Source organism: Oncorhynchus tshawytscha, linkage group LG06, assembly GCF_018296145.1.
Source record: "Oncorhynchus tshawytscha isolate Ot180627B linkage group LG06, Otsh_v2.0, whole genome shotgun sequence".
Taxonomy (NCBI): Eukaryota; Metazoa; Chordata; class Actinopteri; order Salmoniformes; family Salmonidae; genus Oncorhynchus; species Oncorhynchus tshawytscha.
This window is the reverse complement of record NC_056434.1, coordinates 43,618,657-43,635,756: the sequence shown is the minus strand read 5'-3', so window position 1 is coordinate 43,635,756 and position 17,100 is coordinate 43,618,657. Positions and strand designations below refer to the sequence as shown.

General features: G+C 43.8%; 1 protein-coding gene across 1 annotated transcript in view; it reads left to right on the top strand.

Annotated features, from left to right (window-relative positions):
* Positions 1-17,100, top strand: part of LOC112252576 (bcl-2-like protein 13) — a 41,298-nt gene that overhangs the window by 15,171 nt on the left and 9,027 nt on the right. Inside the window, exons 3-6 of the mRNA XM_024423905.2 lie at positions 2,971-3,066; positions 3,217-3,373; positions 7,278-7,350; positions 8,064-8,192. Coding sequence (XP_024279673.1) covers positions 2,971-3,066; positions 3,217-3,373; positions 7,278-7,350; positions 8,064-8,192 — 455 coding nt within the window. The remainder of the gene's footprint in view (positions 1-2,970; positions 3,067-3,216; positions 3,374-7,277; positions 7,351-8,063; positions 8,193-17,100) is intronic.

The following is a 17,100-nucleotide window of genomic DNA, read 5'->3' as shown; positions in this document are numbered from 1 at the left end:
TCACCCCCAAAAGCAATTCTTTCTTTGGCCGCCTCTCCTTCCAGTTCTCTGCTGCCAATGACTGGAACGAACTACAAAAATCTCTGAAACTGGAAACACTTATCTCCCTCACTAGCTTTAAGCACCAACTGTCAGAGCAGCTCACAGATTACTGCACCTGTACATAGCCCACCTATAATTTAGCCCAAACAACTACCTCTTTCCCTACTGTATTTAATTAAATAAATTATTTCGCTCCTTTCCACCCCATTATTTTTATTTCTAATTTGCACATTCTTCCATTGCAAATCTACCATTCCAGTGTTTTACTTGCTATATTGTATTTACTTTGCCACCATGGCCTTTTTTTGCCTTTCCTTATCTCACCTCATTTGCTCACATCGTATATAGACTTGTTTATACTGTATTATTGACTGTATGTTTGTTATACTCCATGTGTAACTCTGTCGTTGTATGTGTCGAACTGCTTTGTTTTATCTTGGCCAGGTCGCAATTGTAAATGAACTTGTTCTCAACTTGCCTACCTGGTAAAATAAAATAAATAAAAATGTTGGTGGGATTTGGAGGATGGAGGCAACCGGGGAAAGAGCCTCAGATCCACGAAATCCCTTCCACCAGGTGGCTGATGAGATGTTGGCATTACTGCCATATTACATCTCCATTCCAAAGCCCTTGCTTGGAAGTGTACTTTGCCAGACTGCCAAGAACCTTGCCCTCATCCAGGCCAAGGTGGTGAGTCACAGTAGTGATGACACCATAGGGCTTGTTGATCTCTGCACCTGACAGGATGCTCTTGCCAGCGTACTTGGTGTCCAAAATGTACGCTGTTCTATAAATGGAAGAAGTTTGAATTGGGTATAGTTTTCCCACAGAAAAAGGTTAACTTATAAGGAAATATTTTTGTATTTTACCAGAAATTTTACGACCCTTTGCAACCCTATGGTTAAACAACAAATGTTTTGTAAATTACAATAATCATAACTCAACCAGTCCTATTTATGTCACACATGCAGTGAACAAAAATATATGGAAATGTCTGCTCTGCCCAAAATGACAAGCAACTAATTGAAGCATTTCTGCAAAAATGTAAGATGGAAGTGTAAGGGGCAGCCTTATTCTAGAATGGATAAAAAATCCTCAACTACACACAATACCCCATAATGACAAAAAAGAAAACAGGTTTTTAGACATTTTTGCAAATGTAATAACTAACCTTTTTAGTCCTTATTTACAGAAGTATTCAGACCCTTTGCTACGAGACTCGAAATTGAGCTCGGGTACATCCTTTTTCCGTTTATCACCTAACTTGATTGGAGTCCACCTGTGGTAAATTCAATTGATTGGACATGATTTGGGAAGGCACACACCTGTATGTAGGGTCTCACAGTTGACAGTGCGTGTCGGAGCAAAAACCAAGCCGTGAGGTCGACGGAATTGTCTGTAGAGCTCTGAGGCAGGATTGTATCAAGGCAGATCTGGGGAGGGTACCATAACATTTCTGCAGCTTTGAAGGTCCCCAAGAACACACTGGCCTCCATCATTCTTAAATAGATGTTTGGAACCACCACGACTCTTCCTAGAGCTGGCCGCCCGGCAAAACTGAGCAATCGTGTGAGGTGACCAAGAACCTGATGGTCTCTCTGACAGAACTCCAGAATTCCTCTGTGAAGATGGGTGAACCTTTCAAAAGGACCGCCATCTGCAGCATTCCACCGATCAGGCCTTTATGGTAGAGTGGCCAGATGGAAACCACTCTTCAGTAAAAGGCACATGACAGCCCGCTTGGAGTTTTCCAAAGGCACCTAAAGGACTCTCAGACCATGAGAAAGATTCTCTGGTCTGATGAAACCAAGATTGAAGTCTTTGGCCTGACTTCCAAGCGTCATATCTGGAGGGAACCTGCTCAGGACCTCAGACTGGGGCGACGGTTCACCCACCAACAGGACAATGACCCTAAGCACACAGCCAATACACCGCAGGAGTGGCTTTGGGACAAGTCTCTGAAGTTCCTTGAGTGGCCCAGCCAGAGCCCGAATTGAACCCGATCGAACATCTCTGGAGAGACCTGACAATAGCTGTGCAGTAACACTCCCCATCCAACCTGACTGAGCTTGAGAGGATCTGTAGAGCATGGGAGAAACTTCCCAAATACGGGTGTGCCAAGCTTGTAGCGTCATAGCCAAGAAGACTCAATGCTATAATCGCTGCGAAAGGTGCTTCAACAAAGGACTGACATGGCTGTGTTTGATTTATAAAAAATATTTTAAAAAATTAAAAAAGACTGCACCTGTAGCAATGTGTATGGCTGAATCCACTAATTTGAAGGGGTGTTCACACTTTTGTGGGTCTCTATTTAAATTTACTGGAGTATAAGTTTCACCGTATGGAGTTAATACAGGTCATGAGTGGAACACTTTTTTTTTCTTTAAGAAGCCATCCTAACAGGTCTGTGAGAGCTGGAATTCTTACTGGTTCGTAGGTGATCAAATGCTTGCGTCATGCAATAAAATGCAAATGAATTACTTAAAAATAATACAATGTCATTTTCTGGATTTTTGTTTTAGATTCTGTCTCTCACAGTTGAAGTGTACCTATGATAAAATTACAGACCTCTACATGCTTTGTAAGTAGGAAACACTGCCGATTTTGCAGGTTATCAAATAGGAGGGAAGGCGTCCAGGCTGTCACCAATTTACTAATACGCAATTTGGATAATGGAAACCTCCAAACATTTCATTTTATTCGACACTAGATTTTGGCTTAAGTGTTTTATATTTTTTAGTTCTGACGTCCAGCTGTTTTTCTCAACACAAGACAGTTCAATGGAAACATACTGTAGCAGGCAATTGTATTGTCTGTTTTCTATGACAACTTTCTAAATGTCGACAACAACAAATAATCACTGGAAAAGTGGAAACATAGATAATGTCATTGATTCTAAATATGTGCCTGTTATGTGTTCCCTTCCAGGAGATGACCAGTATGCTATGGAGAGAGAGCGGAACAGAGTGATGAAAGGACAGATAGAGGAAGAGCTAAGGCAACTGGAAGATGAGATCTCAGCCTGTAAGAGGATGTGCACACACACCCACAGATATTGTATGCCCTCACAACACTGTCTGAGCATGCTAATAGTTGGGTCTTTTGACTCTCATCACACTGCTCTTGTACAACTGGGACTGTTAAAGACATTAATGGGTGTGTGTATGTTTGCAGACTTCTCCAGTACAGGCTTCGACTGCCACATGTCTCCGGTGTTCAGCCCTGCCAACCCAGAGAGCTCCATCGAGGACTGCCTTGCTTGCCTGGGCGACCGGGTGGCCAGAGACCTGGACACACACCTGACCTCCACTGTACACACACTCCTCAGTGCGTGAGTGTCTGTTCTGCAGTATACACCAACGACGATCTATGAATGGACAAAGCCATCGATCACATGACGCCATTCATTTCAATGTGAAGACTTGATAGAGCATTTGAAGCCAAGGAGGTTGGTTAAGATGGCGTCTCATATAGGCAATTTATGTAGACAACACGTGCAGTTTGAGCTACTCCAGGAAGTGACTTTGCTGGCTAGCTCAGTGTTACCCCTTTCATTGAGTATCAGGGTACTTTAATTTATTTTACCTTTTATTTAACTAGGCAAGTCAGTTAATAAACTTATTTACAATGACGGCCTACCAGAAGACCTCCTGCGTTGACGGGAGCATTGTCAAGCTGGAGGGTCATGTCAGGATGAGCCTACTCTACCCTGTAATGCACAGCGTTGAGATTGCCTGCAATGACACACCGCTCCAGACCATGACGGACCCTCCACCTCCAAATCGATCCCGCTCCAGAGTACAGGCCTCGCTGTAACGCTAATTCCTTTGACGATAAACGCAAATCCGACCATCACCCCCGGCTGAGACACAACCGTGACTCGTCAGTGGAGAGCACTTTTTGCCAGTCCTGTCTGGTCCAGCGACGGTGGGTTTGTGCCCATAGGCAACATTGTTGCCAGTGATGTCTGGTGAGGACCTGCCTTACAACAGGCCTACAAGCCCTCAGTCCAGCCTCTCTCAGCCTATTGCGGACAGTCTGAGCACTGATGGAGGGATTGTGTGTTCCAGGTGTAACTCGGGCAGTTGTTGCCATCCGCAGGTGTGATGTTCGGATGTGCAGGTGTACACATGGTCTGCCACTGCAAGGACGATCAGCTGTCCATCCTGTAGCGCTTTCTTAAACATCTCACAGTATGGACATTGCTATTTATTTATTGCTATTTATTGCTATTTATTTCCCTGGCCACATCTGCATGCCTTTTGCAGCATGCCTAAGGCACGTTCATGCAGATGAGCAGGGACCCTGGGCATCTTTCTTTTGGTGTTTTCAGAGTCAGTAGAAAGGCCTCTTTAGTGTCTTACGTTTTCATAACTGTGACCTTTTTTTTGGAAGTTATTTGGATTTTGACGAATTCTTTGATAGACAGGGTCCTGAAAAAGGGACTTTTTTTTGTTTGTTATATATATATACATACATACAGTTGGAAGTTGACATACACTTAGGTTGGCGTCATTAAACCTCGTTTTTCAACCACTCCACAAATGTCTTGTTAACAAACTATAGATTTGGCAAGTCGGTTAGGACATCTACTTTGTGCATGACACAGGTAATTTTTCCAACAATTGTTTACAGACAGATAATTTCACTTATTCACTATCACAATTTCAGTGGGTCAGAAGTTTACAAACACTAAGTTGACTGTGCCTTTAAACAGCTTGGAAGATTCCAGAAAATGTCATGGCTTTAGAAGCTTCTGATAGGCTTATTGACATAATTTGAGTCAGTGGTGTTTTTCAAGGCCGACCTTCAAACTCAGTGACTTTTTGCTTGACATCATGGGAAAATCAAAAGATATCAGCCAGGGCCTCCAGAATTTTTTTTTAGACTTCCAAGTCTGGTTCATCCTTGGGAGCAATTTCCAAACGTCTGAAGGTATTACGCTCATCTGTACAAACAATAGTACGCAAGTATAAACACCATGGGACCACGCAGCCGTCATACCACTCAGGAAGGAGATGCATTTTGTCTCCTAGAAATGAACGTACTTTGGTGCGGAAAGTGCAAATCAATTCCAGTACGACAGCAAAGGACCTTGTGAAGATGCTGGAGGAAACGGGTACAAAAGTATCGATATCCACAATAAAACGGGGCCTATATCGACATAACCTGAAAGGCCGCTCAGCAAGGAAGAAGCCACTGCTCCAAAACAGCCATTAAAAAAGCCAGACTACGGTTTGCAACTGCACATGGGGACAAAGATTGTATTTTTTGGAGAAATGTTCTCTGGTCTGAAACAAAAATAGAACTTTGGCCATAATGACCATCGTTATGTTTGGAGGAAAAAGGGGGATGCTTGCAAGCCGAAGAACACCATCCCAACCGTGAAGCACGGGGGTGGCAACATCATGTTGTGGGGGTGCTTTGCTGCAGGAGGGACTTGATGCACTTACAAAATAGATGGCATCATGAGGATGGAAAATTGTGTATATATTGAAGCAACATCTCAAGACATCAGTCAGGAAGTTAAAGCTTGGTCACAAATGGGTCTTCCAAATGGACAATGACCCCAAGCATACTTTCAAAGTTGTGGCAAAATGGCTTAAGAACAACAAGGTCAAGGTATTGGAGTGGCCATGACAAAGCCCCGACCTCAATCCTATAGAAAATTTGTGAGCAGAGATGAAAAAGCGTGTGCGAGCAAGGATGCCTATAAACCTGACTCAGTTACACCAGCTGTCAGGAGGAATGGGCCAAAATTCACCCAACTTATTGTGGGAAGCTTGTGGAAGGCTACCCAAAACGTTTGACCCAAGTTAAACTATTTAAAGGCAATGCTACCAAATACTAATTGAGTGTATGTAAACTTCTGACCCACTGGGAATGTGATGAAGGGATAGGTGAAATAAATCATTCTCTCTCCTATTATTCTGACATTTCACATTCTTCAAATAAAGTGGTGATCCTAACTGACCTAAGAAAGGGGATTTTTACTAGGATTAAATGTCAGGAATTGTGAAACTGAGTTTAAATGTATTTGGATAAGGTGTAAACTTCCGACTTCAATTGTATAAAGACTTGGAGCTAGCTGTTGTACTATTAAATTATCATTAACTTATTCTGTGTAACCTATCATAACTTACATCTGGTGTAAGAGAAGCAATTATTGGTACCAGGTTTATTTATTTTTTTATCCATGAAGATTGTCATCCTCCTGTTCACTATAATGAGGATCCTGTGTTCTGAAAACAATGCCTGCAGTACTGCAGTCGGCCTTGAACTTCGTGGCTTCAATGAGAGGGGGCAGTTCTCCCCTGGTGTACATCTAGCCAAACATTCTCGTGTGTGTGTGTGTGTGCATGCAGCATGAGTAGCCCGCTGTAGTGTTCACTGTTCACCCTTTTTAAAAGAGTACAGGTTTAGTAAACTCTTTGTATTGTGGTTTTCCCTTTTCGTTGTTGAAACCTATTAGTTTGGTAGTTGACCATTTTGGTTGGGAAAAGGCATGCGTTTCAGTGCCTTCAAGAGTCCTTGAATACACAGCACAGCAGTGCCTGGGTAGCCTCATCAGCATAAATATACATGCGTCTCTGGCTCACCTGTACAGTAGGCCTACAGTCAGGGTGGAGTTGATGGTGCCTTTCATACTGTCTTAGGGAAAGTGTTCCTGTCTAGCAAGTTCAGAACAGCACATGGACATTTTGTATGAGGTTGTATTATATGACGACTTCAGTCTTTTTTCTTTTTTTTTTTACTGCGGTTTTAATGATATGGATTTATTTATAAAAAAAATACATTCTCACCTTTTAACTAGGCAAGTCAGTTAAGAACAAATTCTTATTTACAATGATGTGCGGCGAACAATTAGCCTGGCGTTTTCCGGGTTTGGCTGGGGTAGACTCCCAATCACGGCCGGAAGTGAGAGCCTGGATTCAAACCAGGGACTCTAGTGACTCCTCTTGCGCTGAGATGCAGTGCCTTGTGCCACTCTGAGGCCTTCTTCTAAGAAACTCTCCATATAGGTTTAATAAATGACAAACTAGCATATAGGCTTCCGTTTAATTTTCTCAAGTTACAGAAATGTAAGAACATTACTCGTATATCACATTGGCTAGGAATGCATGTGTCTCTAATATAGCTTAACCATATTTATAAACCAGCTTTCTGTGACGCATGCATTTCTCAAGTTACTTACAAGGTCATTGGCGAATGATCACTGTGTGTTCATTTGGCAGCCCTTTGGACTACGAGCGTTTCAGAAAAGCAGCACAAGACGTCTCCTGCCACACGCAGAGCGGCTGGACCAAGGTGAGGGATCTCTCTACTTTGCACCTGCTGTTACTGCCTGACAACCTATTAGGCCTAGTTCAGAAACAACCTAGAAGCTTTTTCCCTAGCTCTTAGGATCTGCAAACACCACGGCCCTAAGAAATGTGATTAGGGCTGCGATGATCATGGAATTTTGGAATGACTGGTATTTGTCAGCCAATTGACTGCGGTCACCGTTTTTATCGTTTGAATAGCAAAAAAGACACAGGCAACCGAAGACTGGTTTGCTACAACACCTTGCTGAAACAAGCAACAAAGTTTCATCACGTACGAGTCCATGTTACCACAAACGGACTCAAATGTATGTCCTGCCTTCAGTCAGCTGTTTAGTCCACATCACAAAATTCTAAAACTAGCTACTTTTGTCTGGTCTCTCCTTATCTGCTGTTAGATGTAAGCCAAACTACTTCGCTGCTTTTGGGTAAAGTTTGTTGGCTTGAATATGAAGTTGAGTAATAACATAAAAAATAATCTATTTACTGTTATTTTTTTTTTCACTAATGTCTTCATTCATAATTAGCGGTTACATGATTATACAATTACCGTGCCATCCCTGAATCTGATGTGTGGTGGAAGCTCCCCTTAGCCTTGTTGAAAGTCCTGGTGGAACCACCATTTTGCTTTTACCCATCCTGGTTCCTTTTTGGTAGTGTCTTGAACTGGGCCTAATACTCTGCCCTCACTGTCCCCAGGTGCTGGTGCCTTTAGTGCTGCTGCAGGCCCTACAGGGAGAAGGACAGATCCTGGCCACCCTCCTTCCTCTGGGGGTCAATTTCCTGGAGGAGGCTGAGGCAGACTACATCATCCGGCAGGGAGGATGGGTGAGTGGACACTGGACAAGGGGAGGGATGGGACGGAGGACAAGCCAAGAATGAACCACTTATTAATATCTTATGCAAAGTTCAAGCAGATTAATGTTTCAGCCTTGACCTGTTGGCTGCTGTTTCTTTTCACAACACACTATAGCCAGAGGAGGGTGCCAGAGATCCACTGTACATGGTTGGCTGTAAGGGCATTTAGTCATTGTTGAGAGACTGGCTATAGAGAAAGAATGAGAGGGAGAGACTTCTTTAGTTTACCTTTCACTCACTTAGCTAATGCAGCTAATTTAGCCTACTCAACAACTTGACTCTGAAGTGTCATGTTATTTATGTTAGCTAGCAGGCTAAGGCTATCCAACACGGCAACTCTTCCAAATCAAGGTAAGCTTTTGTGTTTTATTAATTTATTGCCACCGGGGCCTGCTGGTGTAACTATTAAAGTGCTTACTGTGTGATTGTGGGTTTACTAATGCGTTAGTTCTAGTTTGTTGACTTAAGTTAATATGGTGACAACGTAGGCTGTTTTGTGTTTATGGTATGACAGTTTGGCTTGGAGAAGTTTTTGCACCTGGTCACAGACCGCTGTTGTGATGTGCACTGAAGTCCACAGGCAAAGGGAAAAGGTGAGGAGGAGAGTGCATAGAAGGAATTATACAATGAGCAAAGTGATGACGCTGCAATGAAAGTGAATTGTAATCAGGGGTGTATTCATTCCGCTGATTGTTGCAAAACATTTCTTAAACGGAAGCACGCGGAACTGAACTGGGAGGGACCTAAGTGAATTTGTCCAAAATAAACTCTTGTTTCAGTTACAGAATGGAACATTTTGCAACTGGTTTGGACTAATGATTACACTCTAGATCAGCTATATGCAGGCAAGAGTGTGCAAGTCAGTATTGAATTTGTCACACTCTGTCACCTTGATTATTCCAATTTGTCTCAATCTGTGCACCTATGTTATAAATGTTCATTTGTATGGTAGTTTGTAGCAACCTCATGATGGGTATAGGGCAAATGTGAGTATCATGTTGAAGCCTAAACCTATCCATGTTACATTGAACTAGGTGAATGGAATATAAATGAGTCATCCAATGTGCTCTAATGAAAATAATGCCATGCTCAAAGACAAATCGTCCTTCCTAATCTTAAACGGCACCTACCACCACTGGACATGTAGAAGAAGTGGTTCTGCTATCAATACAGATACAGTGTAGCCTATTCATTACAGTAACAAGCCCTAGGGAAAAGAAACACAAGGCTGTTCTTGTCTTGTGGCGAGAATAAGAATTGCTGTGGGGCAGTTTATTTTTAAAATTTATTTCAACTTTATTTAACTAGCTAGGCTAGTTGAGAACCAAGTTCTCATTTGCAACTGTGACCTGGCCAAGATAAAGCAAAGCAGTTTGACACACAACAGAGTTACACATGGAATAAACAAACACACAGAATCTATATACAGCATGTGCAAATGAGGTAGAATAAGAGGTAAGGCAGAAAATAGGCCATCGTGGCAAAGTAATTACAATATAGCAATTAAACACTGAAATGGTAGGATGTGCAGAAGATGAATGTGCAAGTTGAGATACTGGGGTGCAAAGGAGCAAGATAAGTAAATTCAGTACGGGGATGAGGTAGATTGGCTGGGCTATTTACAGATGAGCTATGTACAGGTGCAGTGATCTGTGAGCTGCTCTGAAAGCTGGTGCTTAAAGCTAGTGAGGGAGCTAAGAGTCTCCAGCTTCAGAGATTTTTGAAGTTTGTTCCAGTCATTGGCAGCAGAGAACTGGAAGGACAGGCGGTCAGTGAAGGGATAACCCACTATGACCATCTCTGATGCATCCTCCCTGACTCACTTCTGCTCTATCACATTATGACTGGGATTTTACTGTATGTGCTCAGTCCCTTGGCCATACTAACTTTGCCACATTCCCACTTATGTCAGGGATGGTCCATAGGCTAGGGCTGGGACCGCAGGGGGAGGGAGAGAGTGGAGTAGAGGGCGTGGGGGTGGGTATGACACGCCAGTGGAAACTCCTCCTGTGGTGTGAAGTTAAAGCTCCGTTACTGTCATTCTGTCACAGCGGTGTGTGTGTGGCTCCACTTCGCTACAACTGGGTCCCCCTTTCTCTCCACTCCTCCCTCCTTTGTCTCTGGCTCTCTCTTTGTTGTTGTTGTTGGGACTCTTTCTGGGCTTCTAAACCTGCTCAGGGAACCACTTACTGTATAGTTGCTGGGTCACAGTCAGGTAGGTCATTCATCTTGTGCTTTTTGGTGGCGTGTGTTTGTAGAGGACTGTGGGGGAACATTGATCGTAGTTAGTAAGAGACGGTTGGGGGGGAATTGAAGAACTCTAGACCGTAGGGAAGGGCTTGCGTCTCCGATCTGGTTTTAGCTCGTTTGACCGTGAAGTGTGTGGATATCTGAGTTGACAGTTTGAACACAGTGCCTAGAACACAATAATCCCTAAGGTCCTCTATGACGGAGCATTTAGAACAGAACAGAATGCACTGAATTTTCCCTCCATCTATCTTGCAACTTTTACAAATAAGAAATTCCCGAACTACCTCCTGGGTTATCACTTGAGCGATTTTGATTGGTTGTAGTTATCACTGTAATCAACTGATGGGTGGCAGATTGATTTAGATGACAGGTACGTCGTGCCTTCCTCGTGACCGTGGTCCCTCCTATGTTTGGTGGCTCTGACGATGACCATGCCTTTTTGTTTAATTACATTAGGAAACAAAAAGGATTATGACCCCAATGTCATGTTCACTTCATTGAACAAGACCAGCAGCTCATAAATCCGACCCGGCCATGGGAGGGGATGACTAAGCAAGGGGAATGCAATACACTAGAGACATTTTGAATAAGGACAGCTTCTGATACAAAATGGACTAGCATGGGTATGACTGCATTTGAACCTGTTCACCATGAAGGGTTTGGGTCTGTGACATACTGGAACTGTGTGAGAGCCTAAAACACTGTGGCTAATCTAAGAGGCGAGGGGTGTGTCTGTATTAAACTTGGCTGGTGCAGAGGTCATTATCTGACCTTTGCCCTTGAACATCCCTACACACCATGTCTCTCTATTTCTAGCCCTGTCCTTCAGACAGCACTGACTGCTGTCCTTCAACACGACAGTGAAAACTGCTGCTCATGTGTGTTCTGACAGGGACCTTCAGCCATGTCCTATTACAGACCTTGTCATGGGTGATGCAACTCCTGTCGCTCGGAAGTGACCGGACAAATGTTGTCTCTGACACCTTGTCTAAGGTCATCTGGGAGAGGAAGGCTAAAATGTTCAGAAAATGAATGCAGTAATAGTTTCATTTTGGTGTCCCTCAAACTGCTTGTGACAGGTGTGCTTACGTTGCGCTCTCAAATTGCGCAGCCTCCGTTGCAGCGCACAATAGTCAAGTTACTTGCCAAAAGGCCACAAACTGGACTGATTAGTCAGGCAAATGCCCAAATACTTTCACATATACTGTATTTTGGTTGCCTTACAAACACACAGGGACAAATCATATTTTTTGGGGGGGGGGTGTTCTGATCTATGTCAGGCTGCACAGCCCTCTGCTATGTTACGTAAGATGTCTCTGCTGCTGGGGTGAAATGCTGAGTGCATCTCTTTGTTTTGCAGTGTCGGGCTCTGCTGAGGAAAAATTACCAGAAGCCAGACTGGCCTACTTATAGTTCTATCCTCCCAGAGCAGTGCCACCTCTCAACTGCTAACAGCTGAACCCAGGTCAGATCCCCACTGTAGGATGGTCAGGGCATCTATGCTAATAGCCGAACCCAGGTCAGTGTCTACTGCTGCTGTCTGATGCAACCTGTGTCACACATACTTATACAGCGAGAGCAACAACCTTTTGTGCTGGACGCCTGGTCTCAATGTCTTCTGTCTGATGCTCCAAGGCCAAACAGTCCCGCTATCTGGCTGTTACCAGGCTCTCTTGTTAAAACCCTTCTCATAAATGAGGGCAAACTGGTCTTTTTTTTTTTTGTGAGGTGTTAATTTGTAGAAGACGAGTAGTCATTCATCCATGTGGCTGTTCCCATCAGGCCAGCTGCTTCACATTAACCTTCCTGGATAAACCTGGTTATAGGCCTACACCCAGCTGCAGTCAATCTAACACAAGAAAGGAGGCCATGCCTCTCTTGGGGGCAACTGGATCCTTGTATTTTTTTTAATGAAAGCTACTTCCTAAAAGGGTACATGATGTCTTACTCGTTTGACATGGTAGGTTAGAATAGCTTTGTTGCTCTTTAGTGTTAGTGGATTAATTGGATGAGGGAGGAGTGATGGGATTAGGGTCAGTAATAATGGGAATTCTGACTGGGGGATGTTTTTATGTCACTGACAACGCTCTTGTGCGACTATATTGAATGGCCATTATGTTACTGTGTCCAGTGGCCCCTCCTGGAAGTCAATCCCCTTTTGATGGCACTTCATAGCAGCACACGACACTAAATGGGCGGCAGGGTAGCCTAGTGGTTAGAGCGTTGGACTAGTTGGACTAACCGGAAGGTTGCGAGTTCAAACCCCCGAGCTGACAAGGTACAAATCTGTTCTGCCCCTGAACAGGCAGTTAACCCACTGTTCCTAGGCCGTCATTGAAAATAAGAATTTGTTCTTAACTGACTTGCCTGGTTAAATAAAGGTAAAATTTAAAAATTTAAAATGAGAGGTATTGTTAGTATGGGTCCCTTGGGCTGAAACCAACTCACTACTGTGGGATTATAGTTTCTGAGAAACAAAATTTGTATCTGAGTATACTGGAAGGTTAGATGCCTCTGGGCTGGCTGGCTAAGCATGGAGCCTGATGTCGTCATGAGTCTCTCAATGTCTGACTACCAAGAACTCCTCTGTTAATGTTATGTTACGTAAGCAGTCTTGGGGCGGCAGGTTGCCTAGTGGTTGGAGCATTGGGCCGGTAACCAAAAGGTTGCTAGATCGAATCCCCGAGCTGACAAGGTAAAAATCTGCCGTTCTGCCCCAGAACAAGGTCGTTAACACACTGTTCCTAGGCGTCACTGTAAATAAGAATTTGTTCTTAACTGACTTGCCTCATTAAATAAAAATGAAATGTACATTAATCAGAACACACAGACCGGTGTCCATAAACATAATGGCAAATCTGTACACACCAATGCATACATGTAGGCTAAGCATTAAAGGTCCAATGCAGCTGTTCTTTTTTTTAAACTCTATTTGATCATTTCTGATTTTCTTATGTAGCTTGGTTTCCATCCAATTCTTGACAGATTTTCATGAAAATCCTCATAAAAATGTGGAGATGTTTCCGTCAAATTGACTTGTTGCAGTTTAAAGGCTGTGTGTGACGAGGTAGTACACATAAAAATAACTTTGAAGTTAAATTATACCAAATAAAAAGTACAAGGTAAATGTGTTTCCATCGCATTTTGAACTGTACTGATGGTTTTTTCACAATGTTTTAGTTATATAGCGAGTGTTCCCACTCTGGTACTTTGTCCGCGCTCTGTTGGCTCGAGCGCGCATATAGCCTACATGATGAGATTATTATTGACCAAAAAGAGATTGACATGTAAAAATAAACTGCAGCCAAGCATCGTTGATCATGTCACCAGAATGAGACCCTCAATATTTATTGGAAAGGAGCATCAAGCTCACCTTGCACTTTCACCGCTATGTGAATTTCATCCGTAGCCCAAAACTGCATGCTTTCCCGACGGACGAGTCGTGGTGGGAGGACCACATGTCAACGTGTGATTCTAAATTGACTTTGATATGATGGTAAAATCAATATTTGCGCATACAAGCGTTTCCACCGTTTCTCACAATTTTACTGACAAAGGTCCCACCTTGTCTAGCGTTTTTTTGTTGTTGACATTTGTAGTGTTCACTGAAATGTTTTCCATCAGGCCTGTCGATGACATTTTTCATTTGACTTTACTTGCATTTTTGCCCCCCCAGTTTTATCATTGGCTTGTGATACAAATGAGGCAACGGTGTGCTTTTGGAACATGGAGATGCCTCCGAGCAGTATGGTAGTAGGTGCCAGGTACACCGGTTTGAGTGTCAGCAATGCTGCTGGATTTTTTGCAATCAAAAGTTGTCTGTGTATCAAGAATGGTCCACCACCCAAAGGACAACCAGCAAACTTGACACAACTGTGGGAAGCATTGGAGTCAACATGGGACAGCATCCCTGTGGATGCTTTCAACACCTTGTAGAGTCCATGCCCTGACTAAGTGAGGCTGTTCTGAGGGCAGAGAGGGGTGCAACTCAATATTAGGAAGGTGTTCCTCATGTTTTGTACACTCGGGGGGGATATAACACAGGACAGTCATGTGTTTGACTGCGCTGGGCCTTTAACATTGGAACAGACACCAAAAAACAATTATCCTTTCACATTATCTTTTGGAGCAAAGAAAAATGAGTGAAATTAAGTCAGCCAGTCTGTAACATGACTTGAGTTCCCAGTTCTAATATTTGTGTTGGCAAAGAGCTCTGGCATGTTTGGGTTACAGGTAGCAAGTCACATGTGACTGAGACCCTGCTGGGACAAACTACCAGCTCTCATTTCAAGCGATGCAGGCTTCCAAGTCTTTACTAAAAGGATCTCATACTGTATTTTAGATGTGGCTGTACATGTGATGCTAGTGTGGGATGAAATGTTTCCCTTCACTGGTGATTTTTATTTTTTTACACCGGAGCCTAGTATCGCAGCAGGTAGTCTAGCAGTTAAGAGCGTTGGGCCAGTAATCGAAAGGTCTCTGGTTCGAATCCGCTAGCTGACTAGGTGAAAAATCTGTGGCCTTGATCAAGACACTTAACCCTAATTGCTCCTGTAAATCACTCTGGATTAGAGCGTCTGCTAAATGACTAATGTAAATGTATAGCCTATAATCACTAATCACTCACAACCTTACTGTACCTTGACTGTTAAGGTTGTGGTAACTGTTCATAGGTGCAGTGGAGCGTAGTGTCATCCCTGAGGTAAGTTTAACTGTGGGTGTGTGGCGGTATCACTTCCCTCATTGTGTGGTACAGGTGTTTTAACACCGCATTGTTGAGTGGTACATACACTGCCTTCAGAAAGTATTCCCACCCCTTGACTTTTTCCACATTTTGTGTTACAGCCTGAATTTGACATTTTATTAAATTCAGATTTTGTCACTACACACACTATCCCTTAATGTCAAAGTGGAATTTACGTTAATAAAAAAATGAAAAGCTGAAATGGCCGGTGTGTAATAATAATATTTAACATTTATTTAATTAGGCAAGTCTGTTAAGAATAAATTCTTATTTACAATGACCGCTTAACCCGGATGACGCTGGGCCAATTGTGTGCCACCCGAGTCATTTAAGTATTCAACCCTTTTGTTTTGGCAAACCTAAATAACTTCACGACTAAATTTTAATAAGTTGCATGGACTAACCTGGTGTGCAATGGTGTTTAACGTGATTTTTGAATGACTACTCTGTACCCCACACATACATCTGTGATGTCCCTCAGAGGAGCAGTGAATTTTAAACACCGATTCAACAACAGACCAGGGAAGTTTTCCAATGCCTATCAAAGGGCACCTATTGGTAAAAATAAAAGCAGCAGACTTTGAATATCCCTTTGAGCATGGTGAAGTTATTAACAAGCTAAGCGCCAGTACAGAGACAAAGTAGAATCTCAATTCAATGGCTCAGACACAAGAGGTATGTGGCAGGGTCTACAGTCAATCACGGACTACAGGAAGAAACCCAGCCCAGTCACGGACCAGGATGTCTTGCTCCCAGGCAGACTAAATAACTTTTTTGCCCGCTTTGAGGACAATACAGTGCCACTGACACGGCCTGCAACGGAAACATGCGGTGTCTCCTTCACTGCAGCCGAAGTGAGTAAGACATTTAAACGTGTTAACCCTCGCAAGGCTGCAGGCCCAGACGGCATCCCCAGCCGCGCCCTCAGAGCATGCGCAGACCAGCTGGCCGGTGTGTTTACGGACATATTCAATCAATCCCTATACCAGTCTGCTGTTCCCACATGCTTCAAGAGGGCCACCATTGTTCCTGTTCCCAAGAAAGCTAAGGTAACTGAGCTAAACGACTACCGCCCGTAGCACTCACATCCGTCATCATGAAGTGCTTTGAGAGACTAGTCAAGGACCATATCACCTCCACCCTACCTGACACCCTTGACCCACTCCAATTTGCTTACCGCCCAAATAGGTCCACAGACGATGCAATCTCAACCACACTGCACACTGCCCTAACCCATCTGGACAAGAGGAATACCTATGTGAGAATGCTGTTCATCGACTACAGCTCGGCATTCAACACCATAGTACCCTCCAAGCTCGTCATCAAGCTCGAGACCCTGGGTCTCGACCCCGCCCTGTGCAACTGGGTACTGGACTTCCTGACGGGCCGCCCCCAGGTGGTGAGGGTAGGCAACAACATCTCCTCCCCATGATCCTCAACACTGGGGCCCCACAAGGGTGCGTTCTGAGCCCTCTCCTGTACTCCCTGTTCACCCACGACTGCGTGGCCATGCACGCCTCCAACTCAATCATCAAGTTTGCGGACGACACAACAGTGGTAGGCTTGATTACCAACAACGACGAGACGGCCTACAGGGAGGAGGTGAGGGCCCTCGGAGTGTGGTGTCAGGAAAATAACCTCACACTCAACGTCAACAAAACTAAGGAGATGATTGTGGACTTCAGGAAACAGCAGAGGGAACACCCCCCCATCCACATCGATGGAACAGTAGTGGAGAGGGTAGCAAGTTTTAAGTTCCTCGGCATGCACATCACAGACAAACTGAATTGGTCCACTCACACAGACAGCATCGTGAGGAAGGCGCAGCAGCGCCTCTTCAACCTCAGGAGGCTGAAGAAATTCGGCTTGTCACCAAAAGCACTC